Consider the following 11,936-nt stretch of genomic DNA (forward strand, 5'->3'; position numbering starts at 1 on the left):
AGGAGGGGAGGAGAGAGAGGGATGGGGAGAGAACAGGAGGGGAGGAGAGAGATGGGGAGAGAACAGGAGGGGAGGAGAGAGATGGAATGGGGGAGAAAATGAAAGAGATAGCGAGGTAGAGATAGGGATGATGGGACAGATGGAAAGGAAGCAAGGGAGTGAAGATGGAAGAGAAAGAGAGGGCAGAGGACATTTATACCTCTGTGTATCACACACCACTGTGTGCCTATACCTCTCTGTGCCTACACCTCTCTGTGTGTCACACAGCACTGTGTGCCTATACCTCTCTGTGTATTTCACACTACACTGCTATCATCAGCATTACATATCTTCTCCTCCTTGTCATTATTAATCCATAGCAATATAAATTTCCCACAATTCACTGCACCCTGGCACCGTAATTAAACAGCCAATCAGGGCTAATATACAACAAGCCCATTCAGATGCACTCTAGTGAACACCATGATTGCAAGTCTGTGTCTCTCCCTGTAAGCTACCATCACTGCCTATTTAGATTCTTTTAAAATCGGTCTAATAAAGGAATCGCAAGGATTAAAGGATCAGTATACTGCTTGTACATCCATAAAACAGAGAAATACGTTCATTTTATATATGGTTCATGCTTGTTCCTTTGTCGAGTCTGAAGCTGAATTCAGGCCATCCCGTCGACGCGATATTGACAGACAGCAGAGCGGGGTTCTTCTGCCTTTGAAGATTATGAGGGGGGGGGGGGACACCTGATTGGTTGCTCTGGGAATGCGGCGAGAGTGGTCTTGAGAGTAAAGATTTTCCATTTCGATTTTTTTTTTTTAAATCACTATTTTTTGCTTATACTGTATTTTCACAGTGTGTGTGGCGTTTTTCTTAGCTATAGTTATCTTCTAACATGACCTGTTTTTGTCTTTTTTTTTTTTTTTTTTTAAATGAGCATTTTATCATATTTCCCCACAGATATAGGGGAATGCCTGACAAAGGGTTAAAATCGTTTGGAATAGCGTTTCCTCAGCTGCACTTTGGCAGTTATTTCGAATCAGCTGACCGTGTTCCTGACCGGCGCGGTCGAAACGGCAGTTGGCTCTTCAGAGTACAAACACCCAGCCTTGCCAGCCAGGCGCCCAATCAAAAGGCAGGGAACTCAGGCTCCGCCTCCTGAACCCCGGCGCAAGGACGCGCAGCGAGGATGCTGGGGATCGGGAGCCGAACTGTGGGCTCGCGAGCGTTCAGCGCGTCACCTGCTGTCTGGAGAGCTTCCAGCACTGAGAGTGAGTGCTTCTGCTACGGACCCTCGCAAGCTGAGCCATCGTCCTCGTGCTCACAATTATCACGTAATTGAGCTATTAAATTATGATTATGTACCGTGCTCTGTTGTTCTCAGTGTTCTGTTTCGAGGGTGAAGGGAATAAGCTGTGGAAGGTAACACAAAGGTCACAATAATAACAATTATTATTATTCGTAGTAGTAGTAGTATGGTGGTGGTGGTAGTAGTAGGAGTATTGTAACCTTTGTGTGACTAATAATAATAATAATAATAATAGTCATTATTATTAGTAGTAGTAGTAGTAGTAGTAGTAGTAGTATATGTGCCTTAAGGTACACAATGCTGGTCATCTTATGATGACTGAGTGAGATATTTTCTCTCCGCATGGCTGAATAGCCCTCACTCTGCCGTGGCAGAAATGTGTTTATTATCTTTTACGATGCATAGATTTTTGTAAAATGGATGGTCGGAGGTCAGCAGACAGACACAGGTGTTGTATATCACAGCCTCCTAAGGGAAACGCACCGAACATGGAGACAGTAAAACCTTCAAGTAGCCGACAGCAGCTCACATTACTCACCGCACACAGAACCCTAAAGCAAGCCCAACGGCCTGTGCCTGTATGGAGCTGGTGATAGGGCAGAGCTCACAGGTACATAGCTGTGATAGGACAGAGCTCAGAGGTGCACAGCTGTGATAGGGCAGAGCTCACAGGTACATAGCTGTGATAGGGCAGAGCTCACAGGTACATAGCTGTGATAGGACAGAGCTCAGAGGTGCACAGCTGTGATAGGGCAGAGCTCACAGGTGCACAGCTGTGATAGGACAGAGCTCACAGATGCACAGCTGTGATAGGACAGAGCTCACAGGTGCACAGCTGTGATAGGACAGAGCTCACAGGTGCACAGCTGTGATAGGACAGAGCTCACAGGTGCACAGCTGTGATAGGGCAGAGCTCACAGGTGCACAGCTGTGATAGGGCAGAGCTCACAGGTGCACAGTTGGCGATTAGACAGCACCGACAGCCGATTGGAGGATTTCTCGGCTCCGTGGTCGCCTGTGGAGGGATAATCTAGTCAGAGTCTCACTCCCCTCACCGCGGCTCCTCATGAATATTCCGGAAAACACGATGTACTTAACCTCAGAGGACACTGAAAAACACGCATGCATACACGCATATACATACGTACAAGTCAGCACACGCACACGTGTACAAACCCACACGTACATGTAAAATCCTCACACTCACATGAACATATACATACAATCACAGACACACATGCAAAAGTACATACAAGCCCCCACACACACACACAGACGTACACACACACACTCACTCACACACGTGCCATCTGTTCTGAAGGGCATTTTAATTGAGTTTAAAGGAACCCCCAGCCTCTTCAGTGCCAGGTTGTAGAGCCATATGTCTTCTCAGGAAGCCAGGGGGAAGTGCTGTGTGTGTTCACTGCAATTAATCTAACCTGTGAAAATCAGCCGCAATATGAGGGAGATTATATCTTCTGAGGTGGCCGGCAGAAAGGGGAAGCTGTCGGCGTCCGTAGCACGTCGCGTCCCAGAACTATCTCCTGTGAGTCATCCGTCTTTCCAGAGAACAATCTCCCGGAGAGAACTACGAAAAAACGAAACCTGTGACAAATCAGGACTGGACGTCCAGTTTTTCCAGACTTTCCCATTTACGGTTTGGAAAACTCCACTGCAGTCACAGCCCTGCGCCTTCCCCAGCCAACGAGGGTGAGCGCAAGCCAACACCGGAACTCTCCGGAAACCGGAGCAGCCGGCCGGCGCTTCTCGGTCCAAGCAGCCGTGCAGTCACTGCACAGAAGGGCTGCTCAAACGTGCGCAGCAGGAGCAGGCACCGGGTCAACCACACGGGGCGCTGGTGTGCCTGCTGGAGTCCCCTCTCCCTTCCTGGGTGAAGCTGCGGCCAATCACGAGCCACTTCCAGCCGCAGCTAAGATCGACACGGTCAGGCTCAAGAGTTCAAGTGGGATCACCACACTGAGACCCAGTGCCTTTGGGGTCTACACCACCCTGGAGTCCCACTAAGACCCAGTGCCTTAGGGGTCTACACCACCCTGGAGTCCCACTGAGACCCAGTGCCTTAGGGGTCTATACCACCCTGGAGTCCCACTGAGACCCAGTGCCTTAGGGGTCTATACCACCCTGGAGTCCCACTGAGACCCAGTGCCTTAGGGGTCTACACCACCCTGGAGTCCCACTGAGACCCAGTGCCTTAGGGGTCTATACCACCCTGGAGTCCCACTGAGACCCAGTGCCTTAGGGGTCTACACCACCCTGGAGTCCCACTGAGACCCAGTGCCTTAGGGGTCTATACCACCCTGGAGTCCCACTGAGACCCGGTGCCTTAGTGGTCTATACCACCCTGGAGTCCCACTGAGACCCAGTGCCTTAGGGGTCTACACCACCCTGGAGTCCCACTGAGACCCAGTGCCTTAGTGGTCTATACCACCCTGGAGTCCCACTGAGACCCAGTGCCTTAGGGGTCTATACCACCCTGGAGTCCCACTGAGACCCAGTGCCTTAGGGGTCTATACCACCCTGGAGTCCCACTGAGACCCAGTGCCTTAGGGGTCTATACCACCCTGGTGTCTCACTGAGACCCAGTGCCTTAGGGGTCTACACCACCCTGGAGTCCCACTGAGACCCAGTGCCTTAGTGGTCTACACCACCCTGGAGTCCCACTGAGACCCAGTACCTTAGGGGTCTACACCACCCTGGAGTCCCACTGAGACCCAGTGCCTTAGGGGTCTACACCACCCTGGAGTCCCACTGAGACCCAGTGCCTTAGGGCTCTATACCACCCTGGAGTCCCACTGAGACCCAGTGCCTTAGTGGTCTATACCACCCTGGAGTCCCACTGAGACCCAGTGCCTTAGGGGTCTACACCACCCTGGAGTCCCACTGAGACCCAGTGCTTTAGGGGTCTACACCACCCTGGAGTCCCACTGAGACCCAGTGCCTTAGGGGTCTACACCACCCTGGAGTCCCACTGAGACCCAGTGCATTATGGGTCTATACCACCCTGGAGTCTCACTGGGAGGCTGCCTCTTCACACCACGACTTCATTCCCACAACCCCTCCCCTTCCATCTTAAAACACTATAATAATCTCTACAAAAACACTAGAATATAAAAGTCTCTGACAGGAGAATCAATTTTGAAGCTCAGCCTTATCAATTGGACAGCAATATTATGGAATCGTGCTTAATTATTCATTCATTTGAAGAAGAAAAGCGGTTTGATGGTACTGTATGCAAAACCTTCTTCATGAAGAGGACTCTCATCTGACAGTTCCTCCCATGCGAATATGAAAACCAAAGCGCTGTTTGGACTAACTGATAAGTTGGATGAAATCAGACAGGATCAATATTTGATGACCGAGCAAAGAAAGCGGAGCGATAAAACGTGCATGTTGCTCCAACATCAAAACGTCAACAGAAGATGGGGCTTTTTATCTTTTGCCAGCATATGCAAGAGCACGCCACACAGAACATCTGCAAACTCCAGATTTCGAGATTTCCAGAGGCTGAGTACGGGACTTCAAGGTTGATCTGAGATTCTTGTTATCGTACTGGTGGCGGACAGACGGAAGAAGCAGAAGATCAACAGGATAACGGTTTAGGGAACAAATCTTAGCCAACGTTATCCCTTCAGATCAGAGATTCCTACTTTGGCCAGCTCACTGGAGTGAGATGTATTGCTTTCGTGAACCTGCACGGCGAGAGATAATCAACCGTGGCGGGCGTCAATCGACAGTCTTTTATTTTCACGAGCCACTCTCACTCTGTCCGTCTCGTACATGATATCTTTCATGAATCTGAGGCTTTCATTTTAGCGGTCTTTTTATTTCACGCGAGGTGTTTTTGGGTCGCGTGAGAGTGTGAGAGAGAGCCCAACAGCGTGTGTCTCACACCAAAGGCATTAGAGTCGGCAACCCCCAATCGTGCTGCTGTTCACCTGTCTGAATCAATAGACTGCTCCCATGAACAATAGATCTCAATGAAAGCAACACAAGTGTACAATGGATCTCAATCAATGCAACACACAAGTGTACAATACATCGCAGTACAAATCATGTGCGCACAATAGATCTCAATTAAGTGTAACGCACGCATGTGTAAGAGACCTCAATCAATGCAACTCACGTGTGCTGTAGATCTGTGTGTCTCAAGCACGTGCAATAGATTTCCTCATTACCGCTGATGGTCAGTGTTTTTGCTACATGAGAAGGCACACAAGCCCACTTCAAATATCCATATAGGTGTGTGTGTGTGTGTGTGTACATGTCTGTTTGTGTGTGGTTGTCAGTGTGTGTACATACACAAAAGAACTGTCCCAAAATGTTTTGTAAAAAGAATTGCACACACATTTCACTGAAAGGTACAGTATGAACAGAGTGACTCTTGTTCTGACACAGCCAGGGGACAACATGAGAGTTCTTTTTTCAATATGACATCATGTTTATCCTGTTTATTCATTTATAAAAGATGTTTTTTAAAGCTGTGACTCAAAGGATGATTATACACCGTGCTGGTAAGTGGTGCCACATTTAGGCTTCCTTACTCAGTCTGCAGATATGCTGTTTGTAAATACCTTCTCACAGACACAGACACGTCATGTTACTGCTCTCAATAAGCTTTTCCTCTTCAAAATCTGAAATTGCACACACACCCACACACAAACGCCGAGACACACACACGCACACACACACAAACGCAAACACACACACACAAACGCCAAGACACACACATGCACACACACACAAATGCAAACACGCAAACACGCACACACACACAAATGCAAACACACAAACACACACACAAACAAACGCAAAGACACACACACACACACAAACAGAAACACACACACAAATAGAGGGACAGGAATGCATAATGCTCATTGCTGTGTGCTGCTTCGAAATCTGAACATTGCAACAACAACAAAAAAAATCACAAATCCAATCAGGCCAGGAGATTAGTGGGCCACTCCATCTGAAACACTTACTGCGTGTGTCCGCGGGAAAGAGCATGTGAGTATACAAACACCACCATTCATCCTCCTCCCCCCCCTCACCAGCAACCACCAAATGAACCTACAGAATGAAGATATCAACTCACACATCACCAAAACACAGAGTGACACACGGACACAGGGGCGTCCTCATGAATAAACGCCCTTGTCAGTTTTCGACATCTGGGCAGGGAGATTATATTTAATCTACACCCTGGAAAATGTCTCTCAGGTGACGGAAAAACTGGAGGGGTTAAGGCTTGCCGAATAAAATTACTATGACAAGGAAATGATTCAGGGTCATTGGGGTGTTTAAAAGAGAGAGAGAAAGAAACAGACCCTACTCTCAACCCAACCGTGGACCACAGTCCAAGATGGAGGTGAGCATTCAGGTAGCGTTTGGCTCTGTGCTGTTGGCGTGCCTACTGAGACATGCAGGTAACACAACATGTTGGACAAGGGTCCAGGTTTGACTGACTGTGGTTAGTTTGAGTGGGTGTGGTTAGAGTTTGACTGGGTGTGGTCAGGGTTTGAATGGGTGAGGTTAATTTGAGTTGGTGTGGTTAGAGTTTGACTGGGTGTGGTCGGTTTGAATGGGTGAGGTTAATTTGAGTTGGTGTGGTTAGGGTTTGAGTGGGTGTGGTCAGAGTGTGATGGGAGTGGTTAGAGTGTGAGTGGGTGTGGTTATATCTTGAGTGGGTGTGGTCAGAGTTTGATGGGTGTGGTTAGAGTGTGAGTGGGTGTGGTTATATCTTGAGTTGGTGTGGTTACAGTTTGAGTGGATGTGGTAAGAGTGTGACTGGGTGTGGTTATATTTTGAGTGGGTGTGGTTAGAGTTTGAGTGGATGTGGTTAGGGTTTGAGTGGGTGCGGTAAGAGTTTGATGGGTGTGGTTAGAGCTTGATTGGGTGTGGTTAGAGCTTGACTGGGTGTGGGTAGAGCTTGATTGGGTGTGGCTAGAGTGTGACTGGGTGTGGTTATAGTGTGATTGGGTGTGGCTAGAGTGTGACTGGGTGTGGTTATACTGTGACTGGGTGTGGTCATTGTTAAATCTGGCGCACTTATCATTTGACCTGTGCTGTAAGGGTTTGACTCGGCATGGTCATCATATTATTCAGGCAAGGTCTGAGTTTGACCGGCTGTGGTCAGGTTTAGCACATATTACTGGTATGGGGCAGGAATGCTGAGGTTTGTGGGTTTTAGCCCAGACTGGGCGATTCGGCTTGGTTTGGACAGCATGTACCCCACACAGGGAAGGAGAGTCCATGGGGCCTCTTCTCCTGGGGCACCTGCTCAGAGCTTAACCTGCGCCTCTTCTGAAAACACTCTGCCGGATCAATGTGCGGTGTGTCTCTGTCAAGTGCAAAACCATTTCCATTACTTTTTTTTTTCCAGGAAAACTCAGGCGCACTGATCCATTCAGGCAAGGTGACCGACACCACAGGCCCACTGACACCGACAATGCCTCCAACATCCTGTCCAGAAGAAGCACGCCCAAAAAAACAAACGGTTTTCTGTGTTTTTGCCTTGACCGTTGTTTAGCTGAAACTCAACCAAACAAGCTGAGCTATTACTAAGCAAATACTGACCACCGTCACAAGCAAACCAAAATAAATAAATAAAACCTGCTGGCGCTCACGTGTGAAACAAGATGACCGCATCGATCCTGAGCAGCGGTCTGTGAAGAAGCTGTTCTGGTGGCGATAACGACAGTGTCCGCCTGACGTCTCTGCGGCTGAATGGGATAATCAATATTGTAAAGCAAACGGCCTCAGGACACGCGACGCCGCACACGTGCTCCCCGTGGGCAGGTTCTCAATGAGGTTCAAAAACAAGAGCTCAAATTCTGTGGATAAGCCGGGGGTTTTTTTGCACAAGATACGCAAACAACAAGGAACACATTAAACTTGTCTTGTCCCTCTGGCCTACGGACTATTGTCGAGTCCCGGCAGTACATTCCAAACACTTAAACCCATAAACAGTGTGACATAAATAACGTGCAACATAAATTTTATGAATTAATCGAGCCTCTCTCTCTCCCTCCCTCTCCCCCTCTCCGCCTCTCTCTGACTGTTGCCTGAATTTACGCACAGCAACACAGGACATGGTGTGCCAGCCGTTCATCGCAGTCTCCTGCAACTTCCCCACCACAACCGTCTTCTTCAGGGGAGAAAGAGGGTGAATTAAGGGCCATGTTTCCTTCTCGCGGCAGTCACGTGACTAATCCCCGCGAGACCCGGGGCGGTGCGCTGAATAGGACGATGAACCGATTAGACGCGTTATTGTCCGAACGCACACGACTTGATTAAGTGCACTGTGAAACCACGGCGGGTTTGAAGTTACATTGAGAAGCGAATATCCCACGAGCATTATGGTAACACTCAAAGCTCCATTAGGCACTGACCTAAATATGAACAATGTTTATTTGATTTTGCACTTAAAAATATATCGCATCCCAAAAGAAAAACTAATTTTAACGACAGTCTATAAAATCTGATCTACCATTAAAATCTTTAATATAGAATTTTCTCAACGAGTGTTTCAATTATTGAAATGGCACTGGAATTTATTTGTTAACAACTTGCTTGTGGCACACTGTAGCTTGCCTTAGACAATTTTTTTTTTTTTAGAGCAAAGAACAACGAATTGTCTACTGCAAAATTCAGTATGAATGTTTCTAAAGTTCGGACCTTTTCAGATGCGTAAGATAGGCTACTTATCTCTCATCAGGACAGAAAAGTATTTATTTTTTATTTCGTGTATCTCGTCTTTCGTACGTTCCGTTTTGAATTTGTCACCAACTTCAGAATTTATAAATGTGTCAATATGAAGCGCGCGGTCGCAGTTTTCACCCAGATCGACAGGAGCTCATGCCCGAAAGCAAGGTTGAAATTGAGCATAATAATTCTGTTAAAATTTGTGCAAGGAGGTAAGAAACATCTTTATATTTATTCCACCGCGTCTGTCGTCCTTTTATACATTTTATTATTTTAAAGTAATACAATTCAACGAAAACAGAGCTTACCGTTTGAGTCCCTGAAAGGAAGATGGCCATGACATTCTGGATTTTTTCAGTCCGGGTCGATGTCCCGTGTCAACCGCGTAGGTGCGGTCCACTGTACCGGGACGCAGGTACCTCTCCGTGTCCGAGAATCCTCTCTGTCTAACGCGGTAGTGGTTTCTAGTCCCCAGCGGATGGTGGTGGGGTGGTAGGGAGGGATGGTGCTGTTGCCTCCATAAATGTTTGGGCGCCTTCGCGTTTCCACCGGCGGCCAGCGACACCGTCGCCACTTTACCGCCGTTCGCATCCATCCTGTCGCTGAGCGGAACTTCAACGCCCGTTCAGCAGGCTGAGAACAGAGTTTCCCCAACCGTCTCCACCGCTGCGCATCGGACTCCGAACAAAAAGCTGAAAAGTTGGAGAGCTCCCCGTCTTCTCCTTAACGAATGCGTCAAACCAAGGTAGACAGGCGAGTTTAATGAACGTTTATTAACATTGATAGCAAGTTCCTTTCGCAAAGTATTGCTTTAGAGGAATGGAAGATTTTTCGATTTTGTTGATAAACATATTGCTCTTCACAGTAAAGCATTTTTTTAAAGATTTTGATTAAAAAAGGAAATCTGATTGTGCGGCTAATTCAGCCACGCAAAGCCACTGGACTAATGTCCATACACAAAGATGTGTTGTTTTCGGATCAATTTGAGGTAAAGTCGGTCCGTCGCCGACTTAAGAAATGCTACCATCAGTTCCAAACCTTGCGAAGCCATCTGATTTAAGATGACGGAAGACCGACATAAACCGTATTTGCATACATTCTTCTCTGTCAGTGTTGGAGCCAGAATTAAAGGACAATGTTCTCTCTGCGGAAGCCTAAACGTCCGAACGTCCAACTTTGGTTTCTCTAGCGTCTGGACTGAAGCTCTTTCTCAAGCGCGAATAATTCTCAGCCGCTATAGAACACGCCCATGTGTAGGCTTACTATTAAACTCTGACGCGACGCTTCCTCCTCCTGTCTCTCTGCTCCGCAACAACCCAGAGGCTCTCTGCGTAAAGTCATGTTTAAATAAATAAATAAAAACTCTTATTTTCATCGCAATGAAGGAATTATCCAAATAAACCATACAACTGCTATTTTGTGCTTGTCATATTGTAGGCACTGGAAAATAAAACGATTATTTTGCCCCTCAGTTGTAACTCTAAGGACGGAAGATTGAAAGGTAATTTAAACCGGGGGTACATACATTAAATATGAGCCTTCGCCTCTGCCTCCTTATCCAATGAATTAATAAAACTCGAGGTTATCTAAATGTCAGCAATAAAACATCGCGCGAAAGCACTGTAAAATTAGCACTTTGCGTCCTTATATGTAGGCGAACGATAACACCGTTGCTAGCCGAGTTGGAAACAGTTAAGAAATAGCGGGGGGTCAATGAGGCAATGGATTTCATAAGCCCCGAGGGGAAGGATATTACATGCGAGGGTCATTAAGTCCTCAGAACGAAGCCTCGGGAAGGTCCTATATTGCAGGCTACATTCGTCTCTCAAACAGCCTGTGCATTAGATTAAATGTTGCTGGCAGATTCTCTGAGTAAATTTCACCGCGCGCCAAGGAAAACGGCGTCTCCGCCACCTGCGCTTCTGACTGGATGGCTGCGGGTTCGATTCCCCGGTTGGCCACGCAGTTAAGCAGGGGAATTAATCTGAACGGTTTGCGTAAATATTCCATCTGTGGAGGAGCCCTGGAAGAGGCAACCATTTTCCATCAGTATTCAATCTTTCTGTTTCTGGGCATTATAAATGCATTAAAGGAACTGTTGGATTATACAAATCACTTTGTACTTTTCCCTCTCGGAATTTTGCCTCCTTCATAAAGAAAACAAAGTCATCAATGAGCATTAGTCATACCCTGCCATACTCTGTCATACATAATTAATAATCTAAATTATTTTACATAATTAATAATCAAAATGGTTCTCGTCTCATGAAAAACGAGAAAATAGAAGAGAAATAGAAAATGCATATTATTCATCGGTCTGTTTGTGTCTTGAGAGCAATCCTCCTCCTAAAGGTGGCAATCTGGGATTAAAGGGTGGCCCTCACCAGTGGAAATGACACTTATTTTACCCGCTGCTGATTTGTAGGGCTTTTAAGCCCTCAGCCTTTTCGCCGGTTATTTTGCCCCCGCTGCCCCGGAGCAGAGTGTGGACACTTCAAACAGGCCGACGGGAGACGGATTTCGGGTAAGAGCGCAGCAGCCTCCATGCCCAGAGCCCCGGAGAGATCCCCAAACACTCCAGCCTCGACTCCTGGAAACAGCATCTCTGTGCAATGGCAGAGATGGACCTTGCCAGGGACGTGCCAGCTAGCACACTGAAGTGAGGGCTGCCTGTAGCATAGCGGCTAAGTGAGGGAGGCCTGTAGCATAGTGGCTAAGTGAGGGTGGCCTGTAGCATAGTGGCTAAGTGAGGGAGGCCTGTAGCATAGTGGCTAAGTGAGGGTGGCCTGTAGCATAGTGGCTAAGTGAGGGAGGCCTGTAGCATAGTGGCTAAGTGAGGGAGGCCTGTAGCATAGTGGCTAAGTGAGGGAGGCCTGTAGCATAGTGGCTAAGTGATGGAGGCCTGTATCAT

General features: G+C 47.5%; 1 protein-coding gene across 1 annotated transcript in view; it reads right to left on the reverse strand.

Annotated features, from left to right (window-relative positions):
• The window catches only part of pde4d (phosphodiesterase 4D, cAMP-specific), a 103,829-nt gene extending 93,592 nt beyond the window's left edge, over positions 1-10,237 (reverse strand). Inside the window, exon 1 of the mRNA XM_061260764.1 lies at positions 9,334-10,237. Within this exon, the coding sequence (XP_061116748.1) occupies positions 9,334-9,620 (287 nt within the window). The 5' untranslated portion in view covers positions 9,621-10,237. The remainder of the gene's footprint in view (positions 1-9,333) is intronic.
• Positions 10,238-11,936: the final 1,699 nt, after the last annotated feature.

The sequence above is a fragment of the Conger conger genome, chromosome 11, assembly GCF_963514075.1.
Source record: "Conger conger chromosome 11, fConCon1.1, whole genome shotgun sequence".
In the NCBI taxonomy this organism is placed as follows: domain Eukaryota; kingdom Metazoa; phylum Chordata; class Actinopteri; order Anguilliformes; family Congridae; genus Conger; species Conger conger.